The following is a 16,987-nucleotide window of genomic DNA, read 5'->3' as shown; positions in this document are numbered from 1 at the left end:
ATATACATATAGATATAGATTGAATAATTAAGACAGGTACTTCTTACAAAATTAGAATAAAATTTAAATGTAATAAATCAACATAATATAGAAATATAAATAAATGTAGAGTTGAATAAGTACTTAGTACATTTGAATATTTAAATGTATATTATAGATGACTAAATGTATATTATAGATATTCATCTATTTAAAGAAATTATAAGACCTACTTCCTACAAAATTACTTATTTTCTAAATGTTTTTAAGAATAAAATAATATTATAACTATTCAAAATGCTATTACAATTTATTGAAAATTAATTTGGAACGATGATTTTCTTATGTACTTAATACTACTCATAAGCTTTTCATAAAGAGATTATGAAAACACAAAGACTAAAAAAATTATGATAAATTTTTCTTTTCAGTAATGTTTTTTGTAAATTTTGTGTTGTTTTCTATCACAAAATCTACAAATCATGAAGAAAAGATGCTAAAATTTCCATAAAATTTTGTGAACATCACCTAAATCCAATGAGTGCTAAGTTTTCGATTTATTATTGAGAGATGGATTCATGTTGAACCACTACTCATAAAATATGGTCAATGGGTTTGACTCAAGAACTACAGAGTTGCAATATCACAATTGTTGTATTTGCAGATTTTTGAAATTTGATAATGATATGTTTTATTAAAAACTCAAAACAAAGAATTTATCTTGTACTTAATCAAAATTATAGATTATATTTTTTCAGAATTAAGTAATCTGAAGATGGCTACGTCATCCTAGATAAAAAACTTTATGATATGTTTTATTAAAAACTTAAAACGAAGAATTTATCTTGTACTTAATCAAAATTATAGATTACATTAAAAAAAAGTGAGTAATCTGAAGATGGCTACGTCATCCTAGATAAAAGTGTCAATAGCAATGGATTTAAATATGTTGGATCCGAGGAACTGGTCTGCAAAGAAGACTTTATGAGATTAAACAAAACAAGAAGAAAAAAATCACGGAAGCCAGAAAGACCAGAACCGTTCTTCATAAAGCAGGCATATTTAGCAGTGGAATCACTCTCATGCTTATGCTTCCACCTTCAGCAAGACTTTTCGAGTTTCGAACCATGAACCTCTCGGTCCTCCTCCCTGTGCTACCTCGCCCGTCATTTTTTGTTGGAAGAGTATTTTTCAGTACCATTTCCGGGCTGTCTCTGCGATTCAGCAAGTCTGGTGGCTTCTTGAGATCTTCAGGCTTTGAGCTGGATGTCCCCAAGGGTTTGGAATCTGACACCAAAATCTTTCTTCCGGACTCAGCTCCGATCGATATGCTTCGGCAGGACGAAGCTGCATTGCAGCACGGATTCGACTTGCGTTCTACACCAGATTTGCTTCTGGAAAACGGCAAAGCGCAAAGTAAACAGCTCCCCTGCTTTTCCCGTCCGCTCCTTGAAAATGGCCACCGCGATCTTCCGAACGAACAATTTTTCATTTCGTTTTCCCCTTCATTCAAACCCTCACCTGCTTCCTTCAACGCGGGGCAAGAATGATCTTCGTTGTTGCAAAGTCTGAATATTTTCTTCCATCTAATGGACGGCCAGCGAGCAGATTTGCATGCATCATTTTCGAATCCGCTTGCATTTGAAAGATTGTGCAACGCGTATCGAACCGGCGACGAGCTTTCCAGACTCGCATGACTGCCGTTACCCAAAAGCTTAGATCTCGGAGCTCGATTTTGAGGCAGAATTTTGCCGTCGACGAACAATTCATCTGCAGATATCAGAATTCCGTTTGAGTCTGTGTCGCAACCGTGTTTACCGCTACTTACGCTGCAAAACTCAAATTCTGCGTTGTAATTTATTTTAGCCTCGCGTGATCTGTTCTGCTTTCCTGGCGACTCTCTGTCTGTCTGCGAGAGATCGACGGAAAATGAGATCCGCGGACTCTGCCAACCGTTTCCGAACTCCGGCCGCGCCATTGCTCGCCAATTTCAGACCTTAGACTCCAAATTTACAGTCCTCACATCTGCATTTAAAATAATAAACCAGAATTGAAAATATCCTATTCTACATATCTTCTCCTATACACCAGTGTAAAAGCTCATCAGAAGGCATTTCGTCAAACATTCAAAACAATCTAAACAGCAGAATCAAACTCCAAATTTGGAGTGCATACATCTGCTATGGAAACTATAAAAGTCAAGATTTGTCTTCATATCTCAACTTCAAATTTGCAGTGCATGGATCTGCTATGGAAACTAAAAGTCAGGAACTGAAAATATCCATTTCTTCGCATCTCCTTGTAAAAAGAAGCGTTAAGGCTCATATGAAAACATTTCGTTGAAAACGTTTAAAGCAACCTAAACGGCAGAATCAAGCTCCAAAGTTACAGTCCATACACTGCTATGAAAACAAAAAATCACTCATTCAAAATATCCAATTCTTCTTTTCCCTCTCTTAAAACTACCGTAAAATCTTATCAGAAAACATTTGGTCAAAATTTCAAAACAACCTAAACGGCAGAATCAGCACAAGAAAGTAAAAAAAAGCTCAGTCCTATGTTAAAACCTATCAGTTACCTTCGCCATACCGTTCAAAATTTCATAAGAATATTGTTAGGGTCATTTAAATCTTTCGTGAGCGCAAAGCGAACAATCAGGACGCCATTACAGAAATATATCATCTTAAACAGACTAAAAAGCTTTCAGCGACAAATAAATCAGAACTTCTCATGTAAAGTAAATCGAAACCTATAATTACATTTCGTTTTCAATAAATGCAGACAAAAACAGACAGCTTGATCCAGATATCTAAGTCTCGCCATGGAAAATTCGTAGAACAAAGAGTATTTATGATTTGTACCATTTGCTTCTCTTCTCGCTGCATTTCTGTAGCTTCTTCAAATCAAATCCAGTCCTACGCATAAACGAACTGATTAATATAGTAATTTGTTCCGACAGTCAACTCTTTCTTGATGAAATTACTATTTAACCACGTTGGCCTTTTACCTAGAGTAATTTATGCCGACGGCTTTTTTTCCCCTTTTTTGGATTAATAATGACGTATAATTGCCACATACTGTTCCAATTATATCTGTCGGACAGCATAAGTACAGGAATAACTTTAGGAATTAACGGATGTTTAAATAATTGTATTATAATTTGAAGTATTAAAATTTTGATTTTCATTGAAGTTGCCTAAGATATGGTTTTGGTCATATATTTTAAAGAGTATGGGTTTTTTTGTGGAGTGAGACTGGATCATTTTTTTTTTATGGCAAAAATATATTCGAAGTTAAGGTTTTCAGCATTATATTTTTTAATTCATTTTTCACAATCTAATTTTTTAATTTTCATTGGCTCCAGACTAATTTCCTAGGCAAAAATCTTATTTTTTGAAATGAAAAATACTGGAAAAAATGCCAACGACCTGAAAGACCTACCTAATCTGGCATCATGTTGCAGAGCATTAGCTACCATGGCAGAGGATTTCTACACCTCACAGTGAATGGACGATCTTGATCTCGACCTTGTGCGAGCACTTGCCCTCTTCTCCCCAGCATGCCTCATAAGGCTCTTCTTTTGCTAGCCCAAAACAATAGTAATGAGAACTCCAGCCTAGAGAAGCAAAAATTCATTGGTCAAAATGTTAAGAGCGATTGCACTACCAATTACTTCCTGAATGTCAGCCCCTATGAGATAAAACTCGACCATTAGCCACAACACAAAGATACTCCTCTTTGTAATGCTCAGTCAAATGACACCCAGTGACGATGCCCGATCAAGTGGCCATCGGTAGAATTATCAACCCAATAACACTTGCCCACATTAAGAGCCACAACAAAGAATATCCACCAATGTCTCCTTCCCGCAAGTCCCCTTCCAAATTCCCCGAATCCAAAAACCCGGGGCTTGTGAATCACCAGAACTTTCTCCAGGAAAATGGGGCGAATAGCCCGCATCTAAATATTTTCCTTATTTTTCTTCATATATCTCTATGCAAACTCTTTGGCTTGATTTGTATGCTCGATCTTTGAGCTCCAAGTCCAATCTCTGGCTTCTCACTCACCTTGATTAATTATTGAAACACTCATTATTGAAGCAAGTGCAACCTCATTTGCAACTCTATATTAAAGCCTCAGGTCTACTTACAATTAGTGCTCAAAAAAGTTACAGAAACATTGAAGCATAGACAATAGGTGTCAAATGTTAAAGCATAAACAATGCACATGGACTTACATGAATAAAAAGAACAATCAATGCATCATTCCAATCACAATCTCACGTCATCCTCACTGTTTATAGTGTTGTTGAAATTTGAATTGTACAAAATTTAACAAATGAATCTAAAGAGGATTGAAACAAACATTCAAGAAAGTGAATTTAACCATTATTTTGCCAAGACATGACTCCGCTCCATCCACCACAAATTGTCTCCAATGCCTCAAAAAATGAGTGCTCTACTCAACATGGGAGATTGGAGATGCTAATAGTTGCACAAGAACATGCAAGGATAAATATAATATTAAAATTTAATAAACATTGCAACACAATTAGTATCAAAATGTTGGTAGAATCTAAAAATTTCATCGTGTAAAATTCGATTGTATTTCTATAGTTATCACAAGGAGGAATGATTATTTAAAAAGTTTAAAATCGAGATTTGCTAAAAAAATGTTAGGAATGTTAAAGAGATAGATACTCCAATTTTTACTTTTAAAACTTTTAAAATAATTAAATAATTATATTTGTAGAAGCAAACTATGTTAGTAAAAGTTAGGTGATTCTAGGATACAAAAATTTAGATGTAGAAAATCATAATATTTGCAATTTCTTCAAACTAAATTTATAGTTTTCTAACCATTTTCCACGCACTGCATGTTTACTTTTCTTATTTCAAAGTCATGTAAATAACAAATATTCATAAATGCTTAGAAGTTAGAAGAATTAATTAGAGTTTTTTAAAACTAAGTAATAGTGCTACTTTAATAGTGTCATGTGTACAAGCTTCAGTTGCACACCTCAAAAGTTAGACATTTAATTTTAAATCAAAAGTTAGACATTTAATTTTAAAAGTTATTTTACTAATTTAGGGTACTAGCAAATTCCTATGATCAAATCTTGTACCTGCATAAAATATCAAAGGGGTGTGCACTCAAACTAAATTCAACAAAACTTGAACTTTATACCTCTATCTAAGCCAATCAAGACTCAATCTACACACTTAAAAATTGAACCCATCACAATTCACATAGTATGTTGACATATTTGATTCCATTTTTGAGAAAACAAGTCATCGACTTCTCTTTTCCAAAAGGTGAGAACTCTTTCTTTTGATGGGTTCATTGTAAGAGCTCTTATCTTTTTTAACAAACTAAATTTTTATAAGAAATAGGATTTCATAATCTATTGTGAACATGGACACAATTCTTGAAAGTTATTCTTATTAATGTTCATTACTCTTATTTAAAATACAATTGTAAAAAAGATTGTTGATAACAAAATCAATTTAAAATCATTTACAAACGAACACCAATTCATTGTTAAGTCATTTGATATTTGAAATGCTTGTATTGACTCTTGGAACATGGATAGTGGAGTCTTGGGGGATGCCTAAGAGATTTTTAAGCTAGTGTTATATGTCTTTTTCAAATGACCCTAATTTTTTTTTCATAAGTATTCATTGCCCCTTACCCACTCATCTACCCCCTATTTTTTGTCTTCCCCTACTGGGCGTCCTATTTTTTGTCTTCGTTGATCTCTTTCGATGGAATCTGCCATGTTGCACTAAGTTACCTACGAGGGTGTGCATACAGTCCAGGAACACTTTGGGGTTAACACCCATCCAAGCAGGTGGAGTTGATGGTTTGGCATTTAGGTTATAACATTAAGCAAGCCTTTTTTTATGAACAAGTTCTCTCTGAATCGAGCTTGATAGTCTCCTATCACTAGGTTGACCGACCAACATGCCTATCAAATTTTAGGGCTCCTCCATCTCATTCTTATTACTTGCTAGACTATCTCCTCCTTTGTGTCCTTAAAATTCTATGGGCCCTACTATTCTCCCTAAACAGATTATTGCCCTACTTTGGAAGCTTTTATCTTGGTGATTAACTAATAGTCTAGAAGTGATATTTTAATTTTTTTAATATATTTTTAAAATTTTGTGATTTCTTAACATTTTTTCCCTCCTTTGTAAGGAAAAATTATGATTTTTCTTAATTATTAAATTTTGAAGTTAAATTTTAAAAATAAATATAGAACAAAACGTGTAACTTTATGATGGAGTGCAATTTGAGTGGGTGTGTAAGTCATCTATTCTACTTTGAGATCATATAATCTTAACTAAAAATTTATATAAAAATGTTCACTTAAAATAATTAAGTAGCAAATAGCTATTTAATACTATATTATGAGAGAACTAGCATCCAATGAACTTTTTTTACATGTTTTAGTGTTGTTACAAAAAATTTACACTTCATGTGTAGCAAAAAACTAAGGTTAATATGTCTAATTAGTAAAGAAATATCATGGCAGCCAGCTTGAAAATAATGATTTGATTGAATGCATTATCAATCATAACAATAGTGACTGCCCTTATCATAGTGATTAATGGATCATGCAGATTTTCTTAGATTTTGAATATGAATCCATGTAAACTAATGAGCTAAGGATTTTTGTAACAAATGGGTTGTGTACCACAACAATTGCTAAATAACTCGTATATGTAACACCAAGTTAAGTGTTTTTGGGAAAAAACTTTATGATTTATTAAATTTGAGTTGAAGTATTATTGAAATAGATAGTCTCTTAAGATATCTTGATGTTTTACGCCTTTAAACAACACCTATATATAATGAAGAATAAATAAATTAACCTACCAAAAATTATTCTTTAGAATCATTATTCATGATATAAATATCAACAAACATAATTAAATTAAGGCAAAATATTATACAACTAAATATCTAATGTACAGTTATATATTAATAATTCATAAGAATATATACTTTAAAAATAAACTAAATAAATATTAGTTAGTTGCTTCTAGAATGAATTTTAAGAACATTTGAATTAGAGATTATATAAATGGGTGTGAATCAGTTATGTAAGCGTTGACTTGATCCCTCAAATTGTAAGAACAAAACAAATTCATATCAAGTCATTTTTTTCAAAATTTTAAAGAAATGAAATACAAATAAATATAACCTATCATTTATAAAAATATAGTTCCAGCAGATCCTCCAAATGAATCAAGAGCTCTTTGTCCTAGGCTTCCTGTAATTTCCTGAGACAAAGCCAAAAATACCAGATCCCTTTTTCCGCCCTCCAAAAGAGCCCATGCCCATAGCAGGCATATTCACCACTGGATTCACTCTCATTCCTCTGCTCACACCTGAAGCTGAAGCAACGCTTCTCGAGCTTCGAACCGTGGACCTCTCGTTCCTCCTCCCGGGGCTACCTCGCCCGTAATATCTTGGAAGAGAATTTGTCACCGCCCTTTTATGGCTGCCTTTCACTTTGGGCGACAAATCTTGCGGTTTCTTGAAATCTTCACGCTTTGAACTGGCTGTACCGCAAGGTTTCGAATCTGAGAACAAAATCTTCCTTCCGGACTCAGATCCGAAAGATATGCTTCTGTAAGGCCAAGCTTCACAGGACGGCTTCGATTTGCGTTCTACCGAAGATTTGCTTCTCGAAAACGGCAAAGCGCAAAACAAACCGCTCCCTCGCTTTTCCTTGCCGCTCCATGAAAATGGCCACCGCGATCTTCCAGACGGACAAGTGTTCACATCGTTTGCTTCCTCGTTTAAACCCTGATCTGCGTTCTTGACGGCGGGGCAGAAATCACCGTTGTTAATCAGCTTGAACACTTTCTTCCACCTGCTGGATGGCGAGGGAGCGGATCTGCAAGCATCATTTTCGAGTCCGCTTGTTTTCGACAGGCTACACGACTCAGATCGAAGAGGCGACGAGCTATCCGGACTCGCATGAGTACTGTTACTCAAGATTTGAGCTTCCGGAGCGCGAATTTGAGGCAGAATTTTTCCGTCGACGAACAATTTATCGGCAGGAATCAGAGATTCGATCTCGTCTGCATCGCAACTACTTAGGCTGCAAAACTCAAATTCTGTGCTGCAATTTATATTTGCCGCGCTTGATCTTTTCCGCTTCTCCGGTGACGTCCTGTCCGTCGGCGAAAGATCGACGGAAAACGAAATCCGCGAACTCTGCCAGCCATTTCCGAACTCCGAACACGCCATCGCTCACGAATTTCCGAGCTTTGTTTCCAAAATTTAAAGTCCATACATCTGCAGTCAAAATAAAAAGCCACGAATTGAAAAGATCCGAATCTTCAAAACTCCTTAAAAACCAGGCGGAAAGCTCATTAAATAACACTTCACCGAACGTTCAAAGCCACTAAAACCACAGAATAAACGCAAATTTACAGAAAACTTCTTATGCTGAAACAGATCATTTAATTTCCCCCTACCGTGCAAATTATTTGCAGACAGCATTTGTTACATTCATGCTTTAAATAAAGACAACCTCGACGCCATTAAAGGACAGTGCAACGATGATTTAAGCGGCAAGAAAAACAGCTTTTCATGTAAATAAAAATTTTTAAAACGGAAAAAAAAGCCAGCTTTCATTTAATAACAAAATCATAAAGCTGTGTGTCCAGAAATGCACGCCAAGCCATAAAAGATATAGGGAACAAAAGTTGTTACCAGCTTGTACAATTTGTTTCCTCCATTTGCAATTCTGTCTCTTCTTCAAATCAAATCAATTCCATGTCTGTACAAATCAGCCATCGAAACAAGAACACAGTATAATATAAATACAGGACTCGTTTTCTACAGTGAATGATAGAGGATGAATTACTATTTGCCGTGCACAGTGCGTTTGCCGTCTTCCTCTGGTAATTTATGTCAACGACTTTGTCGATTGACGGTCATTATAAATCGAGCAACTTGACCTTACACTTCGCTGTCAACAATATTTCAGTCGGCTCGATTTTTTTCATAAGAAGATCGCGGGATCGAATCCCGAGAGCAGCCCTGCAAATCTTCTCCACTCCTTTTTTGAAGTGCAGTTGCAAAATAAACCGGTGGTCTCAAAAAAGAATTTTAACTGAAATTTCCCTTAGCAAATAAATAATCGGCCACATGAATCATTTTAAATACGATATTCGAGACAGCTACTTTTGGCACGAGGGAAACTTGGAAAGGAGGGAACTTACACGAAGCTTCCATGTATGTTTTGAAGTTTTTTTTAAATCTATAACTAATTATCGTGATGTACATACCAGTTGAAGATATTGATTTATATATTTAGGGAGAATTTGAAAAGGTTGTTCTTAGGATATAGCATAAAGACTATAAAAGCTAGGGTAAAGACCCTATTTTATTTTATTTTAAATATTAAGTTTAAAATTAATAACAAACTTAAAAAAAATTATAAATATAAAAATGTAAAGATAAAATATATCTATAAGTGTATGAATATTTGTGTGTTGTGTAAACTTTCAGATAATCATAGTAGTAAAGGGGAGCATAAAATAAAAATCAGAAAATCAAAAAAGGGTCAAAAATATAATTGAAAATGAAAGATAAAAAGTTAAAAATACTAAAGTTAATTAAAGATAATATAAAATATATAAAAAGTTTTTTTTTAAAATACATTATAAATAATAAAAGAAACGTATATAACTAAATAAATAACACATACATATATAAAGATAAATAAATAAATGTGCAACTATACATACTATATGTGTTTGTGTGTGTGAAAGATAAATAAATATGCAACTACACATACTTACATATGAATGTATATACATTCATGTGTGTGTGTAGAGTATGCAAGTATATATTTAAGATAGACATCTACCAAAAGAAACCCTACACCAAGTATTTGAAGTGAAAGAAAAAGAGTTCTTCGCACTAGGAGGAGAAGATTGAGAGACAAAGAAGAGCCAAAGAATAGAAGGGGAAAAAATAGAGCAAGAACAGTGGGGAGGGGAGAAACTAAAGGGACTAGGGAGGAGAATTGAGGAAGGAATGAGAGCCTATCTCAACTTGGATAATAAACAATGCCAAGAGTCATTGATTGGTCCAACCATTATTTCAGTTAAGATTGGTGGAGGAATGGTTAAAAGATCGATAGCTTATTTTAGCTTTCTCTTAAATAATTTGTCTTTTCCACAAAGCACTTGGGTGCCCTCCAAAAAGTATGGTGCTTAGTAGAGAGGGAGTGCTCTCTAAGATTTGATTTGAGAGTTTGCTCATGTTTAATGTTTGCACTATGCTTTCTACTTCTAGTGCCAAATGATCAACTAGTCTCTCCTATGTAAGGAGTATCATAGGAGTAGATGATCTTGTAGACCACAGATTCTAGCAAGATGTTCCTATGGTCTTTAAGAGAAAGGGATGCAATTTTTTAACACTAAAAAAGGTTTCAAAGAACATTGAAGGCATTTTCTTAGAAGTATGTTCACGATCTTATGCAAAATGCCTTCAATTAAGGAATGGAAGCGCTCTACTGGACCTATAACCTGGTCAATGTTGAAGAATAACCAAAAAGAGATGTTCAATCTTGCAGCAAGAAACACTACAATAGTAATAACAACACAAAATAAGAATAACACCACTCAATAAGCAAACATGATTCAATTGTCACCAAGTTGGTCTACAAGTGCAGATTATAACTTCTATTTAAGATATTAGCCTTCTTACATTACATGCTTACATGCCTAATTATTTAGCAAATCTAATACTAGACATGTGTGATTATTTATCATTTATCTAAGACTATCCTTCAATCTATCTTCCAACTGCTAACTCTTCCTAAAACAAGGATTACTAGCTTACTTATTTACAAGATTACTAGCCACGAGTCATATTATCTGATCAACAATCTCTGAGACAAAGGAAATGTATTGCATCATATAGGTTAGGACCCAAATACATAAGAACACCCCCAAATATATACATCATAATGTACATATACACAAGAGGGTTGAACACATGTATAACATCATAGAACAATGTGCCAATTAGCATCACAATTGTGAAAGCCCATCACAAGTCAAATCTTTCCATCCCAGTCATTAGAATAGGAAAACCAATATAAGACAAGATCAATCATAACATAACTTCATCTAGAAACATCAAAATGAATTGTGAAGCTAGACATAATAGTGTAGGAGAACCATTGATGTTCCTCATCATTTCCCTTAATTTTGGTATGATAGTGAGTTATAGGATGTCTTTCCATGTTTGAGATGTAATGGAGATGGTTCATTTTATTTTTGTTTGAAGTCATTTATAATGTATGTTTTTGTTCCAATAATGTTATGTTAGCCACTTGGTCAAACTAAGTAAATGCCAATCAAAGGTTAGTTCTCCATAAAATTTGGTCATGTGATGAAATATTATGTCTTGGTGTCTCATGGAGACCCCTTGGTCATGGTTGTATGAATCTTAATTTGGTTATGTTGAAAAATGCAAAAAATGTTGCAATTGCAAAAGTTACAAAATGCAACTTTTACAAATTCTTGTCAACTTGAGAAGGTGAATAGTCACCTTTAGTTTTCCTCAAGGATATGCCTCCATGGAAGGTGTAAGGAGATATTCCACACAAAAAATCATAGAGGGAAGACAATTTCAAAAGCTAAAAAAGGATTTGGAAAAAGATTTTGGTTGGAATTTGCACTGTACCAATGTGTAAGTTAATTATTTGACTTGCACAACTATTCAATTCTCGCTTGTCATTATGAGAAAATGTATAGGGATGTTTTGCATTGCTTTTGGCATAGATCAATGCCATATTTCTTATGATTTAGTGTTTTCATCAAACTCTGATTAGATTTTACTCTAATTGTGATAATAGGATTGCTACTTAGGCTTAATTTATGTGGGTTATCTCTCACCTTGAAACCATTATAACTATGGAGTTACACAAAGAAAAGGGAGATAATCCCATGTATTATATGTCTTTGTGTTCAAAGCCTTTTCTTCCCACCTTAGTCATAATGAGCTTTGTCATTTAAGCTAGGTATTTGTATATGTGACTAGCTAGGGTTTGATGCTAAATTGTTGCAAGAGAATAAAGATGGTGTTGGATCACTATGGTAGCTTCATGGGAGCATATTTTCAGTATTCATACCAAATACTTTGAGATTTGACAAGTGGGTATTATTCTAGATCCTTGATACAATTGGTAAAACTTGTGTGCAATCACATGAACTAGGAATTCAATTACAAGATCTTCTATCCCATCAATTTACATCCCTCTACCATTCCACTTTGCTTTGGTTATCTTTTCAATTTTATTCTTTGTTGCAATCCTTATTCTTTTAGGTTGATCCAAGGTAGGGTAACCAATTACTCGACATATTAATGCCTTGTTGATTTTAATTGGTCCACCCTCTAACAATATCTTCATGTTGTGGATACAACTAAGCATGCCTTTTATCAATTCTACCTTAAAAACCTTTGGGAACCCTAGGGCATAAGTAAGCCCTTTCTCAACCACTACTTTGTTCTCATCTTTCAAGACTCTATTGCTATACATAGCTCCTCATAAGCTGCCCTTATTTCAAAATCTCCAATCTCTCCTACTTTGCATAGGTAGCAAGATCTTACATCCCGGATAGTTAAAACTTTGGGTGGAATTGACGATAGGGTGCCAATATCATCTTCAATCTTCTCAACAATTATACTGCCCCTGAAATTTGGTAGAGGATGCTGGTTATTCCTCACAATTTGAGTGTTGATTTCCTTCAACATTTCTCTTGATAGTGCCATTTGAACTAGGGTTTTGAGAAATAAATTTTTCTATGATATCTTTTGCAAACAATTTACTCAGCACCAAAAAGTATCACTTATAGATGTTAACAAGTTTGTCAATGCTCCACTGTGATTCACTTGCTTTGTCACCTTAATCACCTTTAAGTCACTTGTGAGCTCTGAAATCTCTTGGTGCATAAAAATGTATGCTCAAATATGATAATTACCTTCAAATCTCCATTCTAGGTCTACAATAAATGCTCTTGTACTCGGTCTCCATACTTTCTCAATCAAGGTTACCTTACTCGGCCAACACTAATTCATTCAGTCAATACATCAACTCTGTCAATCACTCGGTCTACACTGTAAAGCTCAGTCAATATATATATAGACTATACCACTAAGGCTCGATACTTTATGCAGCAAATGATTCTCTTTTACTTTCCCTTTTATGGATATGTTCTTTAATGCATCTTAACTTGTGTAGATATGAACTTTTAGCACATCTATGTTTGGAATTGATGTGAAATATATCACTGAATATATAGTTCCTACATATCTTCTTCATTTAGTTAGATGTAGTGTGATCACCCGATCCATTAGACTAGGTGATCTCAGCTTTTCTTGCTCCACCACATCCAACTTTCACTATCTCTATCCATATTTTCTTTCCCTCAAATTTTTCATTTCCATTGTTTGGTGTTGGTGCTTTGGTTCTATAGTTTCTACTAGTATGTCCAACTTTGAGAATACTGAAACATATTGTTTCTCCATTCAATCACTTGTAATTTTCTTTGAAATGTCTCTTGATTTAATTCTCTGGAAAGTGTCCATACTCTCCACAATAGTGACAAATATACCATGTATTGTAATCCCAATTTTAGGAATTGCCTTTTCTTGGGGCATGTGTTTTTTTTTTAGGTGTCCAGTTAGATTTTGTCTTGAATCTACACTCATGAGCTCTATGTCCATATTTCTGATAGTTGTAGAAATGTCCTTTAAATGTAGTGAACGAATCACTTTTCTTTGATCTACATTCATGTGCTTAATGTCCTATCTTCTTTCATTTAGAACAATTACCAATAGACTTAGGTTTAGATGTTTGCATACCATTCTTGCTTCTGCAAATGTTTATTGTGTGTCTAGGTTTCCCACAATAATGATGTGTACATTTTCTTTTTGGTCTAGCATTTCTTTGTTCTCCACTCTTTGATGATTCTCCTTCTTCAGTAGATGAAAAGTGTTTGTTGCATCCCAATCTAGGGGTGTCATTTCTAGGTGCAGGTGTGTTAGGATTAAACCACAAATAGAAATAACAATTACATGCAAATATAAGCAATAACAAAAAATAATAGATCACATAGAAAAGAACACAAGGCACCAAGATTTAATGTGGTTCATCCAATCCCTCGGCTACATACACCAAAAAACAAGTCCAATATTTTTATGATCCAGTGATTACAACCTGATTGCAATCCGTAATCCCTTATAGCTCAATACCACCGCAAGAACCAATTTCGCATCACACTTTATGAAAATAATCCCTAACCCTAAGCCCTTTTATACAAGTATTTTAACCACTTTAGGGTTATAATTAATAATTACATGTCGGCCCAAAATCTTGATAAAATAGGGCCCAAAAAAAATAAATTGAACCCCAAAGAATTTATGAAGTATGTATAGTACTTTCCTAATTAGTCACCACAATCTAACAATCTCCCACTTGGGGACTGATTAGGCTCCACACTAAACAACAATCTCCCACTTGGAGACTGATCCTACTCCATGAGACACTCACTAGATCAAACCACCCTGGACTTTTTTGTTCTTGTATTCATGTTTAGTCTAGAAGACCAACGGAAGTTGAAGAGGAGTGCAACTTCTCTCTTGTTACTACCTTTGTTAACATATATAATAGATTATCATTTGTATGGATCTTCTCCAACTTTAATTGTCCATCCTCCAAAACTGACCGAATGAAATGGTACTGCAACTATATGTGTTTGGTCTTTGAATGCAGAGTGGAAATCTTTGCAAGATGAATGACACTCTGGCTATCTGTGAACAAATAATTATCCTTCTGAGGATGTACCAATTCTTGCAAGAAGAACTAAAGCAATATCATCTCCTTGGTTGTCTCTATAGCAGCTACATACTCTACCTTTGTAGTGCATAAAGCATTAACCTTTTGTAACCTAGAAACCCAGCTCACGACTGCCCCACCAATAGTAAAGACATAACCTGTAGTACTCCACCTAGTATCAATATCCCCTACCAAATCTAAGTCAACATAGCCCTGTAAATCAGTAGTAGAGCCCCCAAAATGTAAACACTTGTTGGATGTTCCTCTCAAATACCGGAGAATCCATTTGACTGCATTCCAATGCTCAATTCCTGAATGACTCATATACCTGCTAACGACTCCCATTGCATGTGCAATATCTGGCCTAGTACATACCATAGCATATATCAAGCTTCCTACAGTTGAAGCATAAGGTACCTTGGACATCTTATCCTCCTCTTCTTGTTTCTTGGGACACATCTCCTTAGTCAACTTCAAATGACTAGGTAAAGGTGTGCTGACAACTTTAGCATTCTCCATAGAGAAATGTTGCAACACCTTCTCAACATAATCAGTCTAAGATAGTGTCAATGTTATGTTCTTCCTATCTTTGCAAATCTTCATACCAAGGATTTGTTTTGCTACCCCCAAATCCTCCATAGGAAATGCATGTGCTAATTGGCATTTTCAGCTCCTTAATGTGATCCATGTTAGACCTAGCTATAAGCATATCATCAACATATAAACATAGAATAATGTAGTTGTCATCATCCAACCTCTTAAAATAAAAACAATGATCTGAATAACACCTATTGTAACCATGCTCATGCATAAAACTATCAAATTTTAGATACCATTGCCAAGGTGCTTGCTTCAAGCCATATAAACTTTTCTTCAATTTGCACACTAAGTTCTCCTTACCTTTGACCGCAAATCCTTGTGGCTGAGCCATATAAATATCTTCATCCAAATCACCATGAAGGAAGGCTATTTTAACATCAAGCTGCTCTAAATGCAAATCTTTAGTAGCCACAAGACTTAAAACAGTACGGATAGAGGTCATCTTAACAATAGGAGAAAATATCTCATCAAAATCAATTCCTTTTTTCTGTGCAAATCCTTTTACAACTAACCTAGTTTTAAATCTTTTCTTACCTCCTTTGTCTTCTTTTAACCTGTAAACCCACTTATTTTGTAAAACCTTTTTACTTGCAAGCAACTTGCACAAATCTCATGTCTTATTCTTTAGCAAAGAGTCCATTTTATCTTTCATTGCAAAGTCCCACTAAATCTTAGTATCCACCTGCATAGCTTTATCATAACTTTCAAGTTCACTAGCATTAGTAAGTAAAATAGAATACAAAGAGGGAGAAAATCTTTGTGGAGGTCTAATTTGCCTTGTTGACCATCTAACATTCACTAGTGTGTGTGATATTTTTTGTTGCGGTTGTTGGACATCATGAGGAATGGCTGAAACATCAACTTTTGGAGTATCATCCAACACTAGATAATCATCTTCTTTATTCTCATGTTGTTGTAACAGATCTTTGTACAACACTTTCTCATTGAATATGACATCCCTGCTTCTTACAATTTTATGATTTTCAAAATCCCAAAGCCTATAACTAAACTCATTAATGTCATATCTAAAAAATACACATTTCTTTGACTTAGCTTCTAGCTTGGTTCTATTTTTAGAATCTATGTGAGAAAATGCTTCACAACCAAAGGTTTTGAGAAAAGAATAACTCGCTTTCTTACCAGTCCATGCTTCCTTTGGAATACCACAATCCAAAGGAGTAGAGGGACCTCTATTAATCAAATATATAGTACTATTGACAGCCTCTTCCCACATGTATAAGGGCAACCCAACATGCAACCTCATGCTCCTTGCACATTCCATTATAGTCCTATTCATGCGTTCAGCCACTCCATTTTCCTATGGAGTCCTTGGAATAGTTTTCTATCTACGAATACCATTAGTGGAGCAATAATATTCAAATTCATGACTGCAATGCTCACCATCACTATTAGACTTGAGACATTTTAATTTTGTACCAATCTCATTTTCAACCAAGCATTTCCATTTCTTAAAAGTTTGAAATACATCAAATTTATGTCTAAGGAAATAAACCCATACTTTTCTAGTTGCAC

The 16,987-nt window shown here is 34.6% G+C and overlaps 2 protein-coding genes across 5 annotated transcripts; both read right to left on the bottom strand.

Annotated features, from left to right (window-relative positions):
- Positions 1–892: 892 nt before the first annotated feature.
- On the bottom strand, positions 893–2,923 carry LOC149571840 (uncharacterized). Of its 3 annotated transcripts, none has more exons than XM_089813249.1 (2): positions 2,841–2,923; positions 893–2,004 (listed from the first exon to the last, which is right to left on the bottom strand). In XM_089813249.1, exon 2 carries the CDS (start codon positions 1,955–1,957, stop codon positions 1,025–1,027), a length of 933 nt encoding a protein of 310 aa, XP_089669375.1. In that variant the 5' UTR covers positions 1,958–2,004; positions 2,841–2,923; the 3' UTR covers positions 893–1,024. The 3 variants fall into 3 exon arrangements, with proteins under 3 accessions (XP_089669375.1, XP_089669376.1, XP_089669377.1); XM_089813250.1 differs by lacking the exon at positions 2,841–2,923 and adding an exon at positions 2,558–2,812; XM_089813251.1 differs by lacking the exon at positions 2,841–2,923 and adding an exon at positions 2,569–2,812.
- Positions 2,924–7,128: 4,205 nt separating this feature from the next.
- Positions 7,129–9,129, bottom strand: LOC149571839 (uncharacterized). 2 transcript variants are annotated; one of them, XM_089813248.1, is made up of 2 exons: positions 8,710–9,129; positions 7,129–8,289 (listed from the first exon to the last, which is right to left on the bottom strand). In XM_089813248.1, exon 2 carries the CDS (start codon positions 8,239–8,241, stop codon positions 7,231–7,233), a length of 1,011 nt encoding a protein of 336 aa, XP_089669374.1. In that variant the 5' UTR covers positions 8,242–8,289; positions 8,710–9,129; the 3' UTR covers positions 7,129–7,230. The 2 variants fall into 2 exon arrangements, with proteins under 2 accessions (XP_089669374.1, XP_089669373.1); XM_089813247.1 differs by lacking the exon at positions 8,710–9,129 and adding an exon at positions 8,472–8,681.
- Between the last annotated feature and the right edge of the window lie 7,858 nt (positions 9,130–16,987).

The sequence above is a fragment of the Cupressus sempervirens genome, chromosome 2 (genome assembly GCF_028749045.1).
Source record: "Cupressus sempervirens isolate cs-2001-9-10 chromosome 2, ASM2874904v1, whole genome shotgun sequence".
Lineage (NCBI taxonomy): Eukaryota > Viridiplantae > Streptophyta > Pinopsida > Cupressales > Cupressaceae > Cupressus > Cupressus sempervirens.
This window is presented reverse-complemented; position numbering and strand designations above follow the sequence as displayed.

Bases quoted from the DNA above. Each gene is read 5' to 3' on its own strand.
- LOC149571840 (XM_089813249.1), bottom strand. From the start codon at position 1,957: ATGGCGCGGCCGGAGTTCGGAAACGGTTGGCAGAGTCCGCGGATCTCA.
- LOC149571839 (XM_089813248.1), bottom strand. From the start codon at position 8,241: ATGGCGTGTTCGGAGTTCGGAAATGGCTGGCAGAGTTCGCGGATTTCG.